This window comes from Alosa pseudoharengus, unplaced genomic scaffold (assembly GCF_046254945.1).
Source record: "Alosa pseudoharengus isolate Yale_2024_CS ecotype anadromous, Long Island Sound unplaced genomic scaffold, YU_APseudo_1.1 YU_APseudo_1.1_scf_2, whole genome shotgun sequence".
Classification (NCBI taxonomy): domain Eukaryota; kingdom Metazoa; phylum Chordata; class Actinopteri; order Clupeiformes; family Clupeidae; genus Alosa; species Alosa pseudoharengus.
Genome location: NW_027468663.1, coordinates 14,982,594 through 15,007,943, shown reverse-complemented (window position 1 = coordinate 15,007,943; position 25,350 = coordinate 14,982,594). Strand labels below are relative to the sequence as shown.

General features: G+C 44.3%; 1 protein-coding gene across 2 annotated transcripts; it reads right to left on the bottom strand.

Moving 5' to 3' along the window:
• Positions 1-307: 307 nt before the first annotated feature.
• Positions 308-20,297, bottom strand: LOC143133916 (von Willebrand factor A domain-containing protein 7-like). Of its 2 annotated transcripts, XM_076293882.1 has the most exons (16): positions 19,778-20,297; positions 19,210-19,426; positions 15,369-15,641; positions 15,100-15,193; positions 14,809-14,937; positions 6,757-6,943; positions 6,236-6,411; positions 5,575-5,693; positions 5,114-5,230; positions 4,846-5,004; positions 4,614-4,746; positions 4,291-4,443; positions 2,021-2,113; positions 1,484-1,752; positions 980-1,276; positions 308-801 (listed from the first exon to the last, which is right to left on the bottom strand). In XM_076293882.1, exons 2-16 carry the CDS (start codon positions 19,414-19,416, stop codon positions 424-426), a joined length of 2,784 nt encoding a protein of 927 aa, XP_076149997.1. In that variant the 5' UTR covers positions 19,417-19,426; positions 19,778-20,297; the 3' UTR covers positions 308-423. The 2 variants fall into 2 exon arrangements, with proteins under 2 accessions (XP_076149997.1, XP_076149998.1); XM_076293883.1 differs by lacking the exon at positions 19,778-20,297 and having other exon boundaries at positions 19,210-19,742.
• Between the last annotated feature and the right edge of the window lie 5,053 nt (positions 20,298-25,350).

Below are 25,350 nucleotides of genomic sequence, written 5' to 3'. Positions count from 1 at the left end.
AACTATGGGTTGCCAGACTAGATCTAGGTGGGCGGGGCCAGGCTAGCTTTTCTGTGCCTTTAGCCATTGACCCATACATATTGTGAATTTCCCAAAAGTGGAGGTTGCTTTTTCAACGCGGACATGCAGAAAAACATTTGAAAGCATATTGTAGAGCTACTCTATTACCAAACACAAGAACTAATATTACTAAACACAAGAAGCTGCTACCAAAGCTACCAACATTCCTGAATGCACTGACAAGTTTGATTCATTTTAATGTTCTTGGGAATCATGGGAATCCAAATACCACTCCAAACATGCTGGGTCACTTTTGAAACAATTTATTTCTGTGTACAGACTTGCAGGTGACTGAATGTGATACGTTTTCCATGATCAAAAGTTTGGATCAATGTATTTTGTGTGAAACATGATGAAAACATGTTAGAGACTCAAAGTTCTGGCTAACACAAGACAGGCCACACTGATCCAGAGGGACAGTGGCGGGGACCGGAGCTGCACCCCACCCGACCTGATGGTGCAGGAGCCCACGTTCCCCACGGCGTCGACCGCCACCAGTATCACCTCCTCGGTGCAGCAGGGGGCGCTAAAGAAGGCCACAGTGACGTTGAAGCCTTCCGGCCCGGGCTGTGTGCTCGTGGTGAGGTTGCCAAGAGTTTCCGAGGCGGTGATGCGCTCGATACCGGTGCCATTGCCATCATTTAGACTGGCAGTGAAATCCCATGTCTGCAGAGTGCAGTTGCCATTGCAGTTGCTATTCACGCTAACCACCTGACAGACTGGTGCTGTGATGTCTGCCACCTTTGGTAGATGAAGCACAAGATGAATATGTTTGAGCATTAGACCATTTGTTGAACCAGCAGTGATGGTTAGCTGAGTAGGGGTCAGAGACAGAGGTCTATATATAGAAAAATTATATAGGGATTACTGACTAGATATAGTTTATGATGTATGATTAAGAAATAAAAACAAGCTTTACATCGGCTATGACTGTCAGGCGCAGCACGACATAGTTGGAGTCTGAGCCTCCAGGAGCCTCGGCCTCGATGGTCAGTGTGACGTCGGTTCCTGAGGGGGTGTCTAAGGGAGCTGTGAGGGTCACTGTGCCCTCAGTACGACCTCCAGCTTCCAGGGTCACACTGCTGGGAAAAGATGAGCTGAGGCCGCGGCTGTTCCTCGCTTGGATGGTGAAGTTTCCCCCGGTACTGTTGGTTGTTGTCATGGTGAACGGAATGGTGAGGTTTGTTCCAGGCTTCCAATTTAGGTTCTCTTGAGCCTTCAGAAAGAACAGGTAAACCTGGCATAAGTGCTAAACCCTGTGATAACGATCACATGGTACTGCCTGACTTAAAAAGATAGATAGATAGATAGATAGATAGATAGATAGATAGATATTGACATAATTTGACTGTATCTTAGACAAATAATTCTCTTGTGCACACAACTAGCACAATTAAACTACAAAAAAAGTGAAGCAACTGACCTTGATAGAAATTGTGGAGGCTTTGAGTTGGTTGGAGGATTGTCTCTGGAAGACATTATCAGAGGATGTTGATGATTCGTTTGTTCCCCTTAACTGCACATAGAAACTGCCCTCTGGGACTCTCGTCATGGTCACCAGATAACCCCCACTGTCCGTCTTCTCAACGGTGCCTTTAACCTCATCAGAGCCTGACACTTGTATCAGGGCCACATCAGTGAGTTTAATGGAGGAACCCCCTGTCAAGGTGACTGACAAAGAGGTATTTCCACCTGGGGGATGACAGAGACAGTGAAAGAGGGAACAAGAGCTGCACTTGACATATGCAAAGTGGCACCATGCAGCAGTTTCAGTTTTACTAAAATATAGCTCATGAAAGTCTCCTGTTCAGTATATTTTAATCAGTATTCTTGACATCTCTGACAATATCAGAACTACTGACAGCGTCCATCTCATTACATGACATGGGATAAGTAACCTTCAGATAATGTATGTAGTATAGATTGTAAATGTATGGATATCCCAAACAAGCCTTCATACTTGCTGGGGGTCGGCTCTCCAGAGTGGCAAACCCTGGCGTAGGACTCTGAAAAACTTCCACAATGTCGTAAAGAAAGTCTATGGCACTCTCACCTGAGAAATTGACAGACAGACAAACAAACATTGTGTATTCATAATTAATAAATAGATATCGTCTGAGTCTAGACAAACATAAGTGAAATATATTACTGTTTTTTGGGGGGCCAAGCAGCGAAGCTGCGAAGGCACCCATTGAGTTACTAGCTTTTCCGCCATTGGAGTCTATGGCAGCCCATAGAACGCCTGGCAAAAAAGATTTTTTTGGCAGAAAGTTTCGGGACACTCCACTGACCATTCACACTCATTTACGGACCTCTAAACCCAGCCATCTAGCGCCACCAACAGGTCAAAATCTGGCCAAAAATTGAACCGCTGGGTCTAAAGTTATGAAATTTGGCACACTGATTCAGCACTGTCCCATGATCACTCTAACCAATTTCCAGAACTCTATGCCCAACACTCTAGCGCCACCACCTGGATTGCATTCACGCATGTGACCATTGAACGGTGCGTCCGATTTTCACATATCAGGCACCGTTGGAATTCCTGGACCGACCTAAGTTCAATGACCCCTATTACGTCACTTTCCGCCATATTGGACCTCCGCCATATTGGATTTAGTCCAAACTCTACGAAAAGTTTCAGCGGTCAGAAATTTCATCCGATTTTCATGGAACTTGGCAGAGATGATCTTCTTCCCGAGCCGCACAAAAGATACTTGTCAGATTTTTCAATTTCATTTTTGTTTGCCCGTGACAGCCAATCAAATATGGCGATGAAGCCGCCAAAGAGGAAGTGGACTAACATCTCTGTGGCATTTTGAGCTAACATAACAAAACTCGATACCATTAGTCAGGACACTGTCCCAATCACTCACAGCAATTTTTATGCATATACATTGAACACTCTAGCACCACCACCAGTTCAATGCTGGACATGCGTTCATGCGCGTGATCCTTGACTCTTTTGTCTGATTTTCACAATTGAGGTAGCGTCTGAATCCTTGGACCATCCCGAGTTCATCGACTCCTATCCCATCACTTTCCGCAATATTGGACCTCCACCATATTGGATTTAGTCCAAACTCTACGAAAAGTTTCAGCGCTTACAAATTTCATCCGATTTTCACGGAACTTGGCGGAGATGATCTTCTCCCCAAGCCGCACAAACGATACTTGCCAGATTTTTCTATTTCATTTTTGTTTGCCTGTAACAGCCAATCAAATACGGCAACGAAGCCGCCAAACAGGAAGTGGACTAACATCTCCGTGACGCTTTGAGTTAACATAACAAAACTCGATACCATTAGTCAGGACACTGTCCCAATCACTCATCGACCCCTATCCCGTCACTTTCTGCCATATTGGATCTCCGCCATATTGGATTTAATACAAACTCTATGAAAAGTTTCAGCGGTTACAAATTTTATCCGATTTTCAAGGAACTTGGCGGAGATGATCTTCTGACCGAGCCGTACAAACGATACTTGTCAATTTTTTTAATTTCAAGTTTATTTGCCCGTGACAGCCAATCACACATGGCTATGATGCCGCCTAACAGGAAGTGGGCTAACATCTCGGCTATGCTTTAATGTATGTCCAAGTCCAAACTTGGTACAGGGACTTGGTATCTGATTGTGAGGACGCACTAGGAAATTGGCATCATTTGGCCTCTATAGGGGGCACTGCAATACAGGAAGTGAGCTTGTATCTCAGCAACGCTTTGATGTACAAAGTCCAAACTTGGTACTGTATAAGGGACCTGTTACCATATTGTGATGACGCATTAGGAAATTGGCATCATTTGGCCTCTATAGGGGGCGCTGCAATACAGGAAGTGAGCTTGTATCTTAGCAACGCTTGGATGTATGAAGTCCAAACTTGATACAGGGACATAGTAGCTGATTGTGAGGACATGCAAGGAAAGTGGTCTCATTTGGCCTCTAGGGGTGCTGTAATAGACAAATTGAGCTCACATCTCAGCAACTCTTTGGTGTATGAAGTCCAGGGACATGGTAGCTGATTGTGAGAATGCACAAGGACATTGGTGTAATTTTCGCCTCTAGGGGCAGTATAACAAAGTAAATGAGCTTATTTCTCAGCCATTCTTTATCCAATTGTAATCAAACTTGCTGTGAGTGCTTGCTCATGCCATTGCAACGCCATTCCTGCTATAGCGCACTGCTTGGCCCCCACATTGCTGCTTGCAGCTATATTTTTTAATTATTTTACCAGTAACCGTGATTGTGTATGGTTGCAATGAGTTCATATTAATTCTCCACTGTCCCTTTTGAGGTGGGGAGTTAAGCAGCACAGATATGAAGTTCCCCTCTGTCTGGATTGTTCCTAAGGAGCCACTTGAGGTTCCGCTGCTTTGTGATGCACCTGAGTTAAGTGGAAATGGTCATATAAAATCAAAATGTTATCAATAAAGGGATTGATAAGGAAATATATTTTATATTTCCATACAACTGGTCTCAAACAGACAGCCTATTTAAACTCCTGTATAGCTGTAGAATTTTGGGTGTGTTTGAGTATGAGTTTCATGCAGTCACCTGAGGCACTGATGATGGTGAATGATGGCGTACTTCCCGTGATGTACACGGTCAGGTTTTTAACAGAGTCATCAACAGTGAATGAGAAAGTCTCAGTAGTTCCTGGGTCCCTAACAGTCTGGGATATTGTTACCTGAAAGATGAGGACAGGTTAACTTTTCTATTATTCTATTAAGTTGGGCACTCTGAAAATGTTTAGCACACACTTCAATGGAAAGTCAGGCATCAGTACCAGAGCAGGGCGAATGGAATCAGTGATGATGGTGACAGCTTGTGGGAACTGCTCCTCAGTGATCACTATGGCCTGTCCACCCGAGGCTTCGGTCAGAGACTGGTAAAGCTCATTTGACCGCTGACCGCTCCTCCCTACATTTGTTAGGAAAAAGTTAACCTGCAAAAAGGGATTTGAAAAAAAAAAGATTGCATGGGAGTTTTTAGTGATGATGGGTGAACATGTAGTCCCATGTGTAATCAGTCCCATGTGTAATCTGGTCATTTACCCCAGTCTGAGTGGTCTCAATGAGAGCAAGCACTGTACTCTCTAAATGAGCATCTGTGGGTGGTGCATCAGTGAAAACAAAGATCTGAGAGGATGGAGGTGCTTCGCTGAGGGCCATCTGAGAAAGAGAGTTAGATATACATTATAATATACAGCTCTGGAAAAAATGAAGAGACCACTGCACATTTTTCTGATGTCATCCTACAGTTGCTGAGTGACATTCAAATGAGTTGACGGTCATATTCAAAATGAAGAGACCACTGCAAATTTGAATATGACCGTCAACTCATTTGAATGTCACTAAGCAACCATAAGATGACATCAGAAAACATTGCAGTGGTCTCTAATTTTTTCCAGAGCTGTTTAAGATAGATAGATAGATTGACTGATTCATTGATAAACATCAAATGTTTGGATGAGTGATAAAAAAAATAACTGAGTCTGTGACTCTTACAACAGTACCCAAAGTGCTTCCAAGCTTCGCCCAGGCTCAGGGCTATTCCCTCCTCCACTTGCTGAAAGAATATTGATTTGTGACAGGAAGATGTCAGACTCTGTTGTCCTCAGGAGTGGCCCTAACCCTTGATATGAAATAACACATGGAGCTTTTCAGATGGATTCCAAACATTGTTCCTAAGGTGATTCATTTCACTAAAGAAGTTCACTTATGCCATATTACCAACCGAGTCAGCAATGCAACTGAGGGAATCTTTATGTTTATAGTATAATATCTGGGCTTTAATGCCTTTAATAAGACAGGACAGTGAAGAGAGTTATAGAAAGAAAGTGGGAGAGAGAGATGGAGCAGGATCGGGACATGACCCAGGCCAGACTCAAACTGATCTAACATAATGCTTCTTTTCAATAGACTGTTCACCTAAAATGATCCAAATCTGCCATCTTTGCCCAAGAGATGTGGGAACCATCTTTGCCCATATAAGGTGATCCACATTTCCTTATATGGGCAAAGATGGCAGCTTTGGGTCCTTTATGTAGGCGAATGTCAGAGGTCTATAATGAATTGCATAAAGTCTCATGAGTCTCATCATGCGCTGGATGTAAAAATCTACAATGTGTAGCTGAAACCAATGGTTAAACCAATCAATGCAGTGCAGAACCTCACCAGTGTTACTGAAGGAGATTAAGATGAAGACTGACGGCAGTTTGGAAATGCTGTTTATGATTGAGGAGGTCACCTTCTTTAGCTCAGCCAACACATTGGCCATGCTGGCGGAGGTGTCCACCACAAAACAAAGAGCAGAGGACGAGGAGGAAGATGACCGACTGATCCCCATCAACCTAGCAAGCAGACCAAAGAAACCATGTAAGTACATGTGTTTAAAATGGAATGTATATGGAAATCCTCTGTGACCCCTGCAAATTCTAGTGGTGCATGAGGAATCTATTGTAGTTAGTTGTATGGCTTGCACCATGTACTATGCAGATGTGCTAATATACAGTATGGTAAAGTGTAAATGTTAGCAGAGCATGATGATACACAAAACCAAACCTTATGTCCTCCTTACTACTGCCCATAAAACCAAACCTTGTTCTCCTTACTCCTGCCCATACACAAAACCAAACCTTCTCCTGCCCATATACCCCGAGTTGTCAGGTGTCCATGTTATGTCCCTCTTCACCCACCGTAGGAAGTCGGCGTCCCCTGCAGCTCCTCTGATGTCCAGGAGGAGCTCAGTGGTGGCAGCGATGGCAGTCTGTGCAGCCTGTGTGTGCAGGTGGCCATGCTCTGAATCCACAGCGTCCTTATTGATGCCACCCCGTGGATCACTGTCGCTGGTCTGGTCAACAGCTCCTCCGTGGCTGCACTTGCCTTTAGGAAATAGATATAGATAGATAGATAGATAAATAGATATTCTTTGTCTGCATTTGACCCATCCATGCTTAGTGAACAGGTACACACACACACACACTAGGAGCAGTGAACACACAGAGTAGTGAACAGTGGGTGGTCATTGCTGCAGCACCCAGGGAGCAGTTTGGGGTGCTACACTCTGGGGCATGAACATGGGGGCTCGCGTACATGCCCCCAGAGTGTAACGCTGTAGCTGCCTGATTGCTTTAGCTGCTGGAACTAGCAACTCGAGCTTGGTAAAACCAATTGTTTTTAGGCTTTATTTCCGTAACAACAGTGCTTGGTGACCTTGAGAAACGGAGATCTATATCGACCTCTCTCTGACCGTCAACACGGTCTTACTGTGAATGATGCCATCCTGGCACCTGTTCCGAGACCATAATGTCATGTGACTGACCTCTGGAGGCTGAACCCGCAGCATAAAGCGTTACCGGGTGAGACGCCTCTTCCTCTTGCCTGGAACGCCTCGATTCTGAGACCGGTAAGTTCGAAAAGTTGTGGGTACTAATCCGTTACGTTATTGTGCAGGCGCCTTGAGCCCCTGAGAATTGTTTAACGACCCCCCCTTTGTTGTATCAGCGAGTAGCTTAGGCTTCATTGCGTTTCAGTGACTACAGGTACAAGTTAAAGTTACGCTGATCACTTCGAATAGCCTTTATTGTGTTGCAAGGGAACGCCAAAACCACGGTAAGAATTTTGGTTTCTCCTATTAAGTTTGTTGCCGTCTGTAGGCGACTGGGCTTTGTTTTTCCCCCTCACGTTCGCGTGTAGGGTTGGCAAATTAAGTTGGTTAGGCATTTATCCTATGTTTCCCTTAAAGGGGCAGTGCTGATGGTGTATTGTTGAATAATTTGTTGAATTACAGCCTACTCCTGTGTCTGGAGCAAAGTTAGGCTTGTGATTTTTTTGTAGCCCAGAAGTGGGCAGTTTTGTTAATACTTATACACACTGCATGAACAGTATTTGTGTTTGTATTATCTAATTAGCAGAATTGTTACTGCTTTTGCCTTTGTTACTGTATATAGCCCACCACACAATTATTATACAATTATTTACCCCCACTCCAAGAGTGATTGCTTAAAATAAAACAAAATAATAGCTGCACTGTGCATATCCTGTGTCTCATCCCCTCGCCACTGTTCCGAGTAGGCTGGGTTGTTCGCCCCTAAGCGGCTGTTCGCAGCAGGTGGGTTTATACCATTGTGCTACGTTGTTTGGCCTTAGCTGCTGTTCGCGGTAAGTTGGGTCATTTCTCCCCTTAGCTACTGTGCACAGTAGGGGGTGTTCACTTTCCCTTTTGCGGCTGTGGTGAGAGAGGTACGTTTTCCCCTCTTTAGTATTTTCCATATTGTGACTACAAGTATGGCCTCCCACACTTGCTGTTATTGTGGGCTTGGACTCACGTGATGGCCACCGTGAGTGTCCCTCGTGTCTGGGCAAAGCACATCTCCTCCAAGACGTGGAAGATCCATGCCCAGCAGCAGTTGACCTGCCACTGGAGGAGAGAGCCCGCAGGGCTGGTTTACGTGACATTGCACGGCTAGGGGCACAATCCTTTCCCGCCTGTGGAAAGGAGCAGGCACCCAGCGCTGAGGGTCAGTCCCTGAAGCGAAAGCGGAAGTCCTCTCACAAACGGGAGAAAAAGAGGGCATCAGGTGAGCTCTATTCCCCTACACATAGCCTTGCATCTACCCCTAGAGATTCGTCAGGGGTTGAGAATGTACAGGTTTAGCTCTTGTCAGCCATTTGTGGTCTGTCGGGCATTCTTTCCAATTTGCCTACCAGTACAGCTCCAGTAGAGGCAGACCGCTCAGCGGCAACCTCCCCTGAGTATCTTCCATCTTTCCAGCAGCCACAGTCTGTAGACCCGGATATTATCTCGCTTTATGCACAGGGCTCTCTCTTGGAGGATGAGCCAGACCTGCAGGACAGTGACGAGTTGCATACCGCAGCCTCCTCCCATCCAGAGGGTTCAGCATCGGTTGACGAGGGCACAGAGGTTCCCTGTGACCTGGTATCCAGGGTCCTATCTGCAGCCAAAATTGTGGGGCTCTCAATACCAATAGAAGACCCTGGCCTCACTGAGTGTGTTTGGGCTGGCGTCACCCAGCCACGTCCCTCAACCTCTCTCCCTGCAGCAGCAGACTACTGCCAGATGCTGAGGAGGACCTGGGGTACTCCTAGCAGATCCCCTCAATTTAATTCTGGGTGTAGGAGGCTGGCCAAGGCCTTTTATCCACCTGATACAGGTTTGGGGGACACGCCACCTGTGGAGAAGGAAATGGCAGTCTTGACCCCCCTTGGACCAACCAAGGTTACCGCTGATCCACACTGCCCTAGCAGGGAGTGTGACAAGACTGATCGCCTAACTTGTAGGACCTACAATGCTGCTGTGCATGCTGCCCGCTCAGGCAATGCCCTAGCAGTCCTTTAAGCGGCTATTAGAAAGACTGCTAGTGCATGTGACCACGATACCAGAGATCTGGTTGATGCGGCCTTGTCCACTCATGCCCAGTTGACCCGAGACATAGGGGCAGCTATGTCCTCGGCTATTCTGACTCTCAGGCAGATCTGGTTGGCCCAGACATCCCTGATGAATGGAGGTGCAAAACGCACACCAGAAAAGGAGGTGCTGGCAACCAGTAAAACACTTGCAAAAGGATAGAAGTGCCGCACACTCCCGAGTTACACATATAAGTCTTTAATGTGACGTTTCGGCCTGTCGGCCTTCCTCAGGTCACGTGGCCCAGACATCCCTCCCTGAGAACATCAAAAGGGAACTCACTAATATGCCCGTGGAGCCTGCAAGTGTATTCCACCCTAGCTCGCAAAGCTTGCTGGATAAGGCTCAGCACTCACTGCACACCCGTGAGACTGTCCAGAGGACGTTTCGGCGCCCTGAGGTTAGAACAGCCAGCCGACAGCGCTCATATCCTGCCTTCAGGGTCCCTCAGGAGCCCTGGACGGGTAATGTGCAACATAACACCCAGGGCTTTGACCGCTCTGCAAGGAGACAGCAGCACTTCCAGGTGCGGCCAGCAACTAGAAGAGCTGCTCAGGCTAGGCCTCACCTTAAGGGTCCAAGGACCCAAGGGGGCCATGCATAGGATTTGTGGTATAGCTGCCGAGATGCACTCCCAGCTATGCCTGGACAGCTGGGAGAGAGAGACTTCGGACCCCTGGGTACTTGAAACTGTGGCAAGGGGTTACCGGCTCCAGTTAAGGCAGCGACCCCCGACCCTTTTCGGTGGTTCGTGTGACCAAAGTGAAGGACCCAGTCCAGGCAAATACCTTGGCAAAGGAAATTGTAACATTGCTCCAAAAGGATGCCATTGCCAAAGTAAGTACCAGCGAACAGCAAGCTGGCTTTTATTCAGCATATTTCCTCGTCCCCAAGAAGGACGGTGGGCTGCACCCCATTTTAGACCTGTGTCGCCTCAATACTTACATCAAGGTTTTACCCTTCAAGATGCTGCACACAAGGCACATCCTCGAGTCCGTAGAATATGGCGAGTGGTTCACCACCATAGACTTGAAGGATGCAAACTTCCATGTGGCAATCCACCGCGAGCATTGGAAGTTCCTACAGTTTGCCTCCAAGCCTACGAGTTCAAAGTCCTCCCGTTCGGCTACTCTCTCTCCCCAAGGGTATTTACCAGGGTGGTTGCAGTCGCCTTGGCGCCACTCCAAAGAAAGGGGATAAAGATCATGCCCTATCTAGACCAGGGGTCCCCAACCTTTTATGTACCATGGACCGGTTTGATTCCTATTTTTTTTTCACGGACCGGGGGGGGGGGTTCGGGGGTTCCATGTTCCATATGTGTTGTGTATGCATAACTTGAAAAGAACTAGCTCCAGTTATGTAGGAACAGTGAAGGTAACGATCTCTTGTGAAAAACGTGAACTTGAAGAAGTGAAAATTGAACAATATGAACTATGAATATTGAACAACTTGAAGCTACATCTATAAGTGTGAACATGCTTAACAAAATATGGGAACAAAACATGGGCTATGTGCGCCGCGGTGGGCTTTGCCGCGATTATGGACACGTACCAAATGCGTCATGTGAAACGCCTGTGGGCGCATTGGAGAAAGCCATGAGCGTCCCTCTCGCACGATAAAGGTGTTGAAAACGGCCAATAAACTCCTCTAAGCAGGCAATAAATGGCATGGGCATGTCACATATTATTGTCTTTTTGATTAGGCCTACCAAGCACATATTCACGTTTAAATGAAGGTGGATAATTTAAAACAAAAGCAAATTGTCCTGAAAGCATCCGATATGTTGCCCTTGGATTGAAAGTCAAAACTTTGAATGCGTCTTATGAAGCATTGGAGAAAGCCATGAGCGTTTCTCTCGCAAAATAAGTATAGGTATAAGTATATATGCTCTTTTGATCCCGTGAGGGAAATTTGGTCTCTGCATTTATCCCAATCCGTGAATTAGTGAAACACACTCAGCACATAGTGAGGTGAAGCACACACTACCTGCAACAACAGCGGGAAAAAGATGGGGACTAAACGTGCATTATGAATATAATCAGTGGGAGCCCTGTGCTTGTTTCCCTGCAACAAGAAGCTTCCATCTGGGGTGATAGAAGACAGTGACACCCTCAGTGTGTTTGAAATGTCCAGTCAATTGCGCAATTTGGTCTTAGTTGCAGTCATTGCCGAAAACCCGGCCTCGCATAGATACGTGGTGGGAAACGTTTTCAGCGCTTTTACGGCTATCTCGGGATATTCTGCTTTGGTTTTGATCCAAAAACCCGCCAGAGAGGTTTCCTTATACACACTCTTAAGACCACCGTCATTTGCAATTTCGATCAACTGCTCTTCCTCCTGCGCTGACAAGTTAGGACTATTCGGGATATTGACATAGGTTGCGGACCCACTCATTGGTTTGCCAAAACCCCCACTACTGTTTGGAACATATCAAATACACCCCGGTCCACTCGTTGTCCCCACAAATCAAGCTTAACTTTAAATGCAGCGACTTTATCTGCCAGTTTAAAGACAGTCGTCATTCTCCCCTGGAGTGACAGGTTGAGGTCATTAAGCAACCCGAATATGTCACACAGGTAATCCTCATCACTAAAATGTGCAGCTAACGGTGACTTTTTTCTGTAAGAAATCTCTGCAGCGGCTCTCGCAACTCTGGCCAGTGACCTGCTAAAGATGCTTGTTTTTTGTTGTTCATTCTAGCAGTTTAGCTAACTTCGTGTGACACTACCGTTCGCCAAGAACTGATCAAGTGAAGTGAGCTGACCTGAGGCTGCGCAGCGCTGAAGGCAATTACTGTATGTAAAAGTGTTGAAGGCGGGACAGACAGACGTAAGAAAATAGACCTTGCATAATGCAAACATGCGTGCAATCAAACAACTGCATATAGGCCTATGCCATGTAAAAACGTGACATTATTGCATATTAAATTTAGTTTAGTTTGCATGCATTTTTTTTTAAAACTCATGTTGTAGGCTACGGCCCGGTTAGGAATGTCCTGCGGCCCGGTACCGGGCCGCGGCCCGGTGGTTGGGGACCGCTGATCTAGACGACTGGCTGCTCTGTGCTCCATCTGGCGAGCAAGTCGTACTGGATACGGAAACTGTGCTGTCTCACATTCAGTCCCTTGGCTTCAAGGTCAACTTGAACAAGTGCAACCTGACCCCAAGACAGGAAACCACCTTTCTAGGGCTCCACCTGAACTTGCTCACAATGAGGGCATCTCTTACCCCTCACAGAGCAGCCAAGATTCTGGCAGCCCTCCGCACTTTTTATCGGGGCAAGCATGTGAAATTGCTTCACCTCCAGAGGTTACTGGGGCTGATCTCTGCGGCAGTGATGGTAGTGCCATTGGGCCTCCTCAGGGCCCGACCCCTACACCGGTGGGTGAACTCCTTCAAACTCCACCCACGGAGGGACAGGCATGTGAAACTCAGTATGACACAGACATGTTTGCGGGCCTTGCTCCCTTGGCGGGACGGCAGGTGGCTTGCACAGGGAGTACCCCTGGGCAGCATACCCTCCAGACGGACACTGGTGTCCACAGATGCCTCCCTGACTGGCTGGGGAGCAGTCTGGGAGGGACGTATGGTCCAGGGTCTGTGGGATCCTTCCTGGGACACCGAACATATCAACGTCTTGGAACTCATGCCGATACACCTTGCCCTCAGAGCTCTCCTTCCCTACATTCGGGGGAAACATGTCCTTGTGCGGACAGACAGCTCTGCTGCCGTTTACTACATAAATCACCAAGGGGGCACGAGGTCTCAGGGATGTCTCAAGGTAGTGCAGAAACTCCTTTGTTGGGCATTCCCGCATCTGGCCTCTCTGAAGGCAGTTTACATTCCCGGGGTCCAGAACCAGGCAGCAGATCTCCTGTCCCGGTCCGGACCTCCCCCGGGAGAGTGGAGGCTCCACACAGAGGTGGTGGAAAGTTTGTGGGCACGCTTTGGCGTAGCCCAGGCGGATCTATTTGCATCAGAGGAAACGGCCAGATGTAGTTTTCCCTCAGGCATCCGGTCGGCCTGCTTGGCCAGTCTCACGAGTGGCTGGACGGATTGCTATACGCCTTTCCCCTGCTGCCCTTGATCCCGCATGTACTGAGCAGAATTTCTTGGGGACGCTGCAGAGTTCTGTTGGTGGCCCCACATTGGCCCGCGAGACATTGGTTCCCAGCTCTACTTCGTCTTGTGAAGGGCCAGCCTTGGCCTCTGCCACTCAGAGCAGATCTTTTGTCACAGGTGGGGGGCCAGATTTGGCATCCCAGGCCGGCAATTCTACAACTCTGGGCCTGGCCGCTCCTCAGTCCTTGCCTTTGGAATTGAATGAGGCGGTCTTGGAGACCATTAGTAATGCCAGGGCACCCTCCACACGTATGAACTACCAGCAGAAATTTAGTTTTTTCTCTCCCTTTTTTCTATCTAAGGTGTTGACCCCTCAATCAGTTAACCAAGCTATTGAACTGGAGGCATTCCATCCTGAACTGGTTGACCAGTCGGAGGTGGCTCCTGATTCACTGTGCCCAGTTAGGGCTCTGAAGGCTTATCTTGAGCGCACCAGGCAGCAGAGGCAAACTCACACACAGATGTTTGTGTGCTATGGGGGTCGACAATCTGGCCAGCCAGTGTCCAGGCAGCGCCTATCTCACTGGCTGGTGGACACCATCTTTCATGCTTACTCTGGACAAGGTTTTCCAATCCCAGAGGGTCTAGTGGCTCACTCCACACGCAGCATGGCCACGTCCTAGGCTGCTTTGAAGGGAGTTGCTATTAATGATATATGTGCTGCCGTGTCCTGGAGTACTCCTTGTACCTTTGCCAGGTTTTATCGTGTTAACGTGACCTCTAGTCCTGTTGGCTCCACTCTTCTTAGAGCTGCTTCTGAGCAGATGGTGACACTGTTGGTACTAGGCATCCACAGTAAGACCGTGGTGACGGTCAGAGAGATCGATATTGTAAGTTATGGATCTATGAGACCGAACGATGACCGTCACCATCTCTTGTCACTCGGGACGAATGCGAGGCGTTCCAGGCAAGAGGAAGAGGCGTCTCACCCGGTAACGCTTTATGCTGCGGGTTCAGCCTCCAGAGGTCAGTCACATGACATTGTTGACATTATGGTCTCGGAACAGGTGCCAGGATGGTATTATTCACAGTAAGACCGTGGTGACGGTCATCATTCGGTCTCATACTGTAGATCCATAGTTATGGACATAACTTACCATCTATGTGAAAAATCGCCGGATTTCTACTTGTACTTGTTTCACCGGATTTCTTACTATTTCTACTAATAGCTACTTGTTTACCCACATCCCTGAAGTTACCGTCTGGTTTGGAGGATGAAAACAGATTGAAGTATCCTGAAGTTAGTTTCTTCTCTGTGATGATATTCTCCAAGATATTGTTCTCACAGTTATCACCCACACAGTTTCTGCATGTTGGTGTACTGCTGTCTGAAACAAAAAACAAAAAAAACAACAAAACATTCAATTTAAACATACAGCAGTATGCACATTTAACATTATGCACTCTAATTCACTCACACAGACTCTTGTTAACTGTTATTACAGTATGATGTTCTTGTCCTGATATTGTCGTGTGTATGGTCACTGTACCTGCAATGTTGTCAATGTTGAGGTCTGCTCTGATTAGATTGGAATAGGCAAACATGTTTCCCAGCTCTACCCAGTTGCTGTGACTGTAGAAATCCTGAGATATAAGCGTTAATATTTCTTAATATCTTATTTGATATTTCTTGATATCTTAATTGATTCAAACATGAAAATAAAACATGCATCTTGGTCTAAATATCTCTCTGTGATGAACATAAGTAGTGCCATGGTTAATATACAAATGGGCAGTCATTAATCTAATAAGATGTCACCTGTAAAGTGTGTAAAATTTCTCCCACAGTAAGCCGTGCTGATATGAAGTTCCCTTGCTTTATGTTGGCTTTAATGGTTGCCAACCCTCTCGTGATGAGACTCCTTCCACGGATGAAGCTCTCATCATCAAAGTGGTACTCTTCACTAAAAGGACGCTCAAGATCAACTGCAGCATTTCTGCTACTGATGACTCTAATTGCTATCTGGAACGTCTTCACTGAGTCGGTGAAAAGGCAGGCCTCTGCTAGAGAGTCGACTGCCAGTTGATTTGGCTGTAAAAACAAACCACAGATGACAAAGATATATAATAAATTGTGCCTCTGTAGCTACCGACCTCTCTCACTACTGAACACTGAAATTATCACCAAAGCACTAGCCACCAGAATAGAAACAGTCACTCCCATACTCATTCATCCAGATCAGACAGGCTTCATTAAAAATAGACACGCCACAGATAACCTCCGCAGACTGTTCAACCTAATCAATATATCACAAGAATCACAACAGAAAACCATTATCATTTCACTTGATGCAGAAAAAGCTTTTGATAAGGTAAACTGGTCATTTTTATTCAACACTCTCCACAGGTTTGGCTTCGGAGAGTCGTTCATCCACTGGATTAAAACATTATACACATCACCAAGGGCCACAATCACCACTAACGGAATCACTTCACAGAGTTTCACACTGCACCAGGGCACCAGACAGGGATGCCCACTCTCGCTTTCCCTCTTTGCCATCTTCATTGAACCCCTTGCAGCCGCAATACGACAAAACCACATAATCAAAGGAATTCAGGCAGCAAACGTACAACACAAAATCAGTTTATATGCAGATGACCTCTTACTTTATATACAGAACCCACAGGTGTCACTTAAAGAAACTTTCAATATCATCAATAGATTCTCTAGTGTTTCACATTACACTATCAACTGGAACAAATCAATCATACTGCCCCTTTCTGATAATGCATGGGATTCTGGAGCTCAGGATACTTCCCCCCACTTTCAAACTGGCAACATCAAATACTTAGGGATTCATATTTCCCCCAGGCTGTCAGAGCTTTTTAGCCTCAACTTTACTCCTCTCCTCAGGAAAATTGAAGACGATTTCAAACACTGGTCAAAACACCCACTCACACTCATCGGAAGAATAGCCGCCGTCAAAATGAAAATTCTCCCTCAGATTAACTACCTCTTCTCCATGATCCCCACTACTCCCACAGACAATTGGTTCAAAACTCTCAATTCATTAACAACACAATTCTATTGGAAAGGAAAAAAAACCAGAATATCACTCTCAACACTGCAAAATAAAAAATCACATGGCGGCCTTGAGGCAGACTTCCATCACTACTTCCTGGCAAATCAGTTACAATACCTAGTTAAATGGATCAACATACAAAATCACAATTACCCATGGCTTGAACTAGAACAAAACCAATGTATGGATATCAGAATAGCAGACCTCCCCTTCTACTCAGAATCAATCAAAAAATCCAACTTCTGCCAACGCATTACCATCAATTCAACTCTGACAGCCTGGTGGAAAACAAACCAAATCACAAAATCATCACTAGCACTAAACAGGTACACCCCACTCCGGCACAATCCAGTGTTCACATTACAGAATAAACCTTTCCTCTTCTCCACATGGGCACAAAAAGGAATCTCACATCTTCACCACATGTTTGACAACCACCAATTCATGTCATTCAATACACTGACACAGAAATATGGGGTTGGGAGAGAACAATTCCTTCAATATCAACAGCTTAAACTTAAAATTAAAGATAATTCATATCTTCATTCATAGATCTCACATCACTCAAAGTAAAATGTTTAAAATGGGCTTAACCAACACAGATATTTGTTCACAATGCACTTTAGGTAGCACAGACGACTATCTGCACGCCATGTGGCTCTGTCAACCTGTCCACTCTTTTTGGGTCACAATCACAAGCACTATCTAACATCCTGGACTCCAGAATCCCATCATCTCCAACACTCTTGTCTTCTTAATGACATTTCTGAAATCCACATTACGCAACACTTCAAAAAACCCTTGCTCATCTCTCTAACTGTCGCTAAGAAAGTAGTCCTCCAAAACTGGAAATCAAAGAAATCATGCCATATCAATCACTGGAAAAACTTAATCACAGAATATATTACAATAGAAAGACATCATGCACATAGAGAGAAGCAAATGTCAGCCTTTGAAAACACCTGGTCTCCCTTTCTATCATTTTTAAATTCAACAAAACCATAACCCCAAGCTCTCCCCCTTGCCCCCTTCTCTGTCTTTATCTATCTGTTTATTTGCTTGATTGAATTGATTGGATGATTGTTTGACTAATTAATCAATTGATTGATTAAACTTAATTAATTAATTTATTTTATTTAACCTTATTTCCTCCTTCCCCCCCTACATTCACCACTTTACATATAGACACACACTAGCAATACCCAAACATAGCATGTTACCAAAGCCCTTTACCATGACCACTCACAGACCTTTCTATTCAATTACAAAGAACTGAGTCCCATCCTGTCAGCTCTGTCATCGTCCTGTCCCACTGTCTGTCTGAGTGTCTGTCTGTCTGTATGTCTGTCTGTCTGTCTATCTGTCTGTCTATCCGTCTCACTTGTCTACGTTACCTTATTGCGTTTCATGTGTTTTATGTTTCAATTCACGTGGTGCTATATGATACGATTCCAGGGTCACATAAATGGTTGAGGTAGGACAATTGTATAAAAATAAAAAATAAAAAATTGTGCCTCTGGATTGTCTAATGTAATTTTTTCAGGCAATCTTTTAACAGCCATAGCGCAACCCCCATATTCACTTGCATGAGACAACACCTTGAAGTTCTGCCTGGTCAAAACGTTGTCCTATTTAACATAATCAACATCCTACACATACAGACTCAAAGCTCTACTTATGCCTAAATCTACCTGTCAGTCAGTCTATTTAATGATTGCTATGAAGAGTTAATAATGTATTTTTTGTGTTCAGTTATCCACCCACTTAATTGTTCACTTCAGACATTCTGACACTCAGCAGACTTTGAACAGGCTTATGACAGAATGTAAACTCCCTTTGTATCTAGGACTTATGAGTTTTAGAATTTTATGAGTTTAGTAGAATTTTATGAGTTTAGTAGAATTTTAACTTGTAAGGTCTAAGCTGTTGTCTCCTTTGATGCAAACATCAGTTGCACACTACATCTACAGTAGGCATACCACAAAGCAGTGTGTATATGGCAGAAGCATACTTTCAATGCAAATACAGATGTACATTTGGGTGTCATCATAAATTCTTTGTTTGTTGTTGCAGACTTGTCTTAGTGAGTTAGTGCATACAAGTTATCAAGTGGTCTTAAAGGGAATGTGCGAATGAGTGTGGCTGTATAACACAATATTTTTGAACAACATTTAAACAATTTGTGAAATGTTCGTTTACCGTTTACAAGATGTTTCCAGATTAGGGGATGGAGAGAAATGGAAAAGCACTGTGCTGCAGTCATATTACTAAACACTGTGCTGCAGTCATAAAATGAAACTGAAACTGTATCGAGCTAAAAATAAAACTGAAATTGCATTTGTGACACATAGCCTACAGGTGAATTGAAGATGGATTTATGATTTTATGCCATGAAGGCTTAGTTTGTCCTGATAAGCTGACATCAGTAATGCACACCAACAGCGTTAAGCTGAGCTGTCTATTTGAAAATGTTCAATGACACCTTAAAGTTTAACGTTCTGTTACATTAACTTACAACAGTGACTGACATATCTGCAGTGATTTCATAATGACATCTGAAAAATATTTTTTTTTTACCAGCAAGGCAAAATTTCCTCCTTCTTGCTCTACCAGTGTTTTGCAGACATTTGCTGTGGCGTTCAATATGCCTGCCTCTGTGATCTGACCATGGGTCAGAGAGCTACTGGAGATCAGTGTGAAGGCCTGCAGGGTGTCTCTTTGCGTTAAGAGGAGGATGGCAAGGGTGATGATATGTTGTGAAGAGGTATCCATCTTCAAGACCATGGACTCAAGACTGTGTGAAGGAAAAATGTTTCCATGTTTTCAACTGAGGTAAGACTGTTTACAAAACCAACTAAGGAAATGTGGAGATAAAATGTATTCAAACATGTTTGTCAACCATTTTTTCCAATGCCAACAATACTAAAGCTACCAGTAACATATATACTTATACTATATTCATTTAGCTGATGCTTTTATCCAAAGTAACTCACATATGCCAATTATTACAAGGGCCAGATTCCCCAGACCAACTTAGGGTTAAGTGCCTTGCTCAGGGGCACAACTTTTCTGGCCACTACGCTACCACCGCCCCCAAACATATACTGTAACAACCATTAACGTTATAAGACACCTCATACTGTACCTCTGTATGTCTCTGGCACCTTCAATCCATTCCAGTCTCTTCACAAGGTTGTCACTAAGTGTAGGACAATTCACCTGCTACACACGATCACCACACAGTGTGGGCAGGGCATATGTGCTGAATCCCTTAACCATGGCTGATCTGAAGAAGGAGGGCCGTTCACCTGGACAGATCACATTCTTTCTTTCTTTAGCCTATGTCCCGATACATTTTAATACCAGATAGACCTGGGGCCTCATTTATAAAAGTGTTGCGTAGAAACCATCCTTTATTTGATCTTAAATCATTTCTCAAATGATCGTACGTGTGATTTAGAGAAAACGAACGTGCGTACGCCACCCTTCCAGATGTGCCCATTATAAATCACAAATGAACGTCAACTTGTGCGCAGCTGGATAGTTTTAGGTCTCCACCTTGTAAACACCCTCTCATCAATATCATTAGCATATGTTTTAATGAAATCAATGGCCTAAAAGCTGTAGCCTATGTAAAATTATATATTGAAAACATTGTATAGGCCTAGCCTATACCATCTGATGTTAACTAGCCTATATGCGTCAGTTCGAATAGCTTAACTAATTATGTTTTTTCCAGCAAAGCTTTCTGGAAAGAGATCGTCCATTGTCCATGTCCATTGTCCATGTCCATCCATGTCCATTGTCCTCTGCTCGCTTTCATTCCTTTTGCTTGCAGTAATGTGAATAATCAACATTTAGTAGCCTATGTTTAGGCCTACTTGGGTAGGCCTACCTTATGAAGGAAAGACCTAGGCCTACAGCATAATCCTGTATGTTATGGTACAGTGATTACAGGGTAATATACTGATTTAGTCTACAAAACAGAGGACTAAATTAAGCATGATATGTCATGTAGGCTTAACGTTTCTTTTAGGATAGGCTATGTTTTTGCTAAAAAATGTAGCCTAGTTCGCTGGTCATTATTAAACGAGGGCAATTGGGCATTTTATGGTCAATATTAGATTGGTGAGAACACTAAATATACTAGATCACCTGTAAGAATGTTTCAATCATTCTATCGTAGGTCTTGGTGTTTTTTTTAGATATTATGAAATAAGTAAGCTATACGTTTTTTTCACTTTCTTAAGTGGGCTATAGTTCTCATTAGCAGTTTTATGCTAAACCATGAAACATTAAGCTGTGTCCAAAAACGTCTTTAAAAATCTTCTGATATTGATCATGCATATGGCAAAGAAAGACATGAGATCGTTGGTCTTGGAATTTTGATCGCACTTAGACCTCAGATTACTTGCAGTACCCCGGCATTACCACAAGGAAATGGTCATACGTCAAGTTTGAACCTGACGTGGAGATAAGCACTTTTCCACGTCAAAGACGGTTTTTATAAATCTGAACGTTGGCATGGATTTGAGCGTACGCACGGTCTAAGATCAAATCTGTGCGTAAGAATGCTTTATAAATGAGGCCCCGGGGGAGTATTCCAGAAAGCAGGTTTACTGGCTTAACTGGGTATGCTAACCTAGAGTAAGCATAAACCTGGGATTTCAGTTCCAAAATGAGCAGGCTATGTAAGTCACTAGGGTTGCCACATTTGATTTGTGGAAATCCGGGAACCTACCAGTCATTCTTTGGTGCGCACTCAAGATGTGTTTCCCAAATAGACTGCATTTCCGGCGGGAACTGCAAAAGTGTAGCCTGGCGGGCCATCCTATATCATTGAAATGTAATCGAGCCATTCACCTCGCTTAATCCAAGGGGCGGGCAGAGAATTGTCTTTCAAACTGCCTAGGCATGCAATAGGCCAGCGCTACGACCATATCCGTATCCGGTCGGCAAAACGGCAAATACATCCTTTGAAAGGAATGACTTAAGTGCATTGTGTTGCTCAACTTTCAAAGAAAGGCACAAGTCCAACTCCTCAAAAGTTGACGCCAACGCCGATTCAAACAACCGCTCTTCGTTCGCCATAGCCACCTTCCTTGTTGTTCACCGTCGCAGGACTGTCGTCATCCTGTTAAGCTCGCCTTAAGACTCTCTAACAAAATAGAGCGCTGTGATTGGATGACGTCCACAGCGTCAGCCAATAGAAATCCCTATGGTTTGATACTAGACGTACAGGCTGAGCAAATTAATTTGCCGCCGCTAGGGTGCGTCTAGATTTCTAGTCTAGCGAAAGTGTGCTTGCCCTGGTCCGGTCACCAACGTGAGCAGACAGTGGCATACGCTATGCTGAACCTGGCTTGATCCAGGCATTTTAACAGTGCCTTTCAGTGTTGGAGCAGTGGCAATATCTCAAAAGCTCTAGGAGAGGGCTATTCAACTATTGGCTTGCGGGTTGAATGCGGTTCGTTGGATTTTACCTTTGGCCTGCCTTCAAATTTAGCTTCTATGATTGAGATCAAATCAATAAAATAAAATGACAGCAGTGATTGGCTGCAAAAATAAATAATGTTACGCGTCTTGCGCCTCTCAAACTTGGCTATCAGGTAGGCCTAACCTACAGAGGAATTGTAGGTTAGGTAGGCCTAACCTACAGAGGAATTGATACTTTTTCACTGATTTATTTAAAAAAAATATGAGCTATGAGCAGTGTTGGTAGTAATGCGTTACAAAAGTAATGTAATTACTGTAATATATTGCTGTTTGCGGTAACGCGGTAATGTAAGGCATTAAAAAAAAAAAATTGGGTAATATTTACTCGGTACAAACTTCAGTAACGCGCGTTACAATGCAGTTTAACCCAAAATCAAGCGCTTGTTTTGTTTTGATACATATTCGCAAACACCAAGCGAGAACAACAGAGGAGAAAAAATCTGCGCAAAATAGTAGAACGTTATCTCCTGATACTGGTTGAATATGACTGTGGCTGCAGCAGACTCGCAGGCGCTATTTGCAGGATGGACATAAGCCTACGCTCATTATTTTCAGCTTGTCAGAGACAAGGCTATGAAGAACATAATAGTTAGTGCACTTTGTGTGTGCGAAACCGAAAGATCTCTCAGCTCGCGAAATAGCACAAGTAAATTAATGAAACATCTAAAGTAGTGCCACACTAATCTTTTTGATTCTTGATAAAACACAAACTATGGTGTTGTGCATGTCAGCTTTGTGCTGTGAACTTGAATTGAAGAGAATAAAGGGATAGAAATGCAGAAAAAGATTGTGTAGCCTGGCAGTGCCACCGCTCCCACCACACGCATCACGCACTTTGCTGGGCACCAAAGGACAGAGGGGGCACCCAAATGTAACCAATGAATAGTAGCTTTACTGCAAACTGCGTTTCACTCTTCATCAATAACGTTTACAATGTCAAAATGCACTAACACGATGTTACATGCAAGTTTGATACCTTTTGGGTTCTCAATCACCACGTAGTACTAGAATTGGTGGGTCTTCAATCATTCGTTTTCCAAGCATTTAGGCTACATGAAGCACATGATATGCTTATTGTGCGAAGCTAGCGAAGCGGTCATATAGGGATTGTCAAAGTTTTTTTTTTTTTTTTTTTTTTTTCCCCGTCATCTACTTCCTGAAATTTTGGTCAACGATACCCGGGGCACCGAAACACCGGGGCACATGAAATTTGGTGGGTATGTAGCCCCACTAGACTTTTACGGAAAAATTTTGTTTGGTCCCCGGGGGCCACTCCCCCTCCGCGCTGGGCCCCCCAAAACCCAAAAAATGCAGTTTTTACTAAATAACTACCTGAACCGTGGCACCGAGGATGAAGAAATTTGTATGGTATGTTGGTCTCAAGGGCCCACATCAACCTAGCCCATAATCACTCATTTGTGATTTGCACCCCCCCAGTAAAAAATGAAAATGCAATATCATTCTGCTTTAATCGCCCCTCTCTTCAGTAAAGACGTTCAGAACTGCACCAAATTTTATGTGTATGATTAACCTGACATTCTCTGGGGGTATGCCAAGTTTCGTAGAATTTCATCCATGGGGGGGTCTAAAAAATTAAGTTATGTGTACATTTAGTGACTGTACACTCATTGGCCTGTAGATGGTGGTGCACACATATACACATGCACACACACACACAGGCACCCACATACTATTATTGTATTAATTATTATTAATACTATGTATTAGAACGGCCGATACATAATTACAAATTCAGTAGGATTAAAAGAAAGCCAAAATAAATATTCATCATTATCATCATGGCTGCATTTCCAGTATTGGCGATAAGTAGTCGTTTGTCCACTAGATGGCGCATCGTTGCAGTGAGACGTAATTTTGTTGGAAGTTAATCTAAAGTGGGTTGGAAAGACACTATGCTTCCTACAAGGACAAGACTGTAGGCTACAGTAGTTTACCACAGAGAACGTCTAAGGGTAGGATGATTTCTGCATGACATGTAATTCCCATTTCCTCTTGAAGCCGAAATAAATCTGAGAATGTTTATCGGACATGCTTGTTTTTTACTGCAGGTAGGCTACGTTAATCCTATCAATAGCAGAACGTAGGTAAAATAATGTTACCGTTAGCATGGTTGAGTGATGGAGGCCAATTTGATTATTGATGTATTTGTAGAAAACCATAAATGCGTTTATAGGCTACCAAGCAAATCGATAACAGCACTAATTGTATCTTTCGACTGTCATCTCATTTGCTTATGACCATAACCTAGGCTACTAACAGGAGCTAAGTGAGCTAGCCACAACACGTTCGCTACGTGATGGTTTTTTAATGGAAAATATATAGGCTACCTGAAAGGTCTATGATGCACCCTAAACACCGGGCTGGGACATTTCTGCTCAAGGTTTCAAAAAGCATCTGAGTCAACGTTCATTCCCAAACACCCATATAGGCTACTTCAATCCTCTATTTTCAAAGGTGATTCAAGTAAGGAAGAGCATGGCTCAAAGTAAAGTAACTGAAACTACATAAATTCGTCAAAGTGAATAATTTGTGTCAACTCGCCGCAATGTAGATTTATTAACGCACCCGTGATGATCTATATCTCCATTTAAACCAGATGTTTTAGAGCGCACGTTGAGATGTATTCAGGGCAGGGCTGTACCTACACATATTTGTTGCACGTGCTACAAAAATCATTCTTTGCGATGGATGATTTAGTACCAACGTTACACCGGTCAGATACAGTTTTGCCTATGGCTATTCCGTGAGACTGAGGCGCTTTTTGTTTGTTCGAAGTGCGTGTTTAGGGTGTGAGAGGGGAGTCGATGTGCTTTGATTCCAGCTTGGTAGTTGTAGTCTATGCGATTAAAAAACACGTGTGTGTGAAGTATTCAAACAATGATAACGCTTTCATTATGGCTGCTTTAGCCACAGACCTTGAGCTACTGTACAGTGGGTTGGGTTCCATTTAGAAGTGTCCACTTCATTCGCCCTTTCCGTGATTCACAGCTACGTGAAATTAATTACTACTGATATGCAAAACTATTAACTTTTCGCCAAGAGGTGGCAGCTTGATACTGTAAGGTGTAAGCCATTGGTTCCAAAGGAGATTTTATTTGGGTCGCCAGCATAGCCTAGTGACAATTTGTGTTGTGTAATAGGCCTAGTATAGGGTCTACCTTATATAGCTTATAGTTTGTTAACAGTCACGGTTTTGTCATA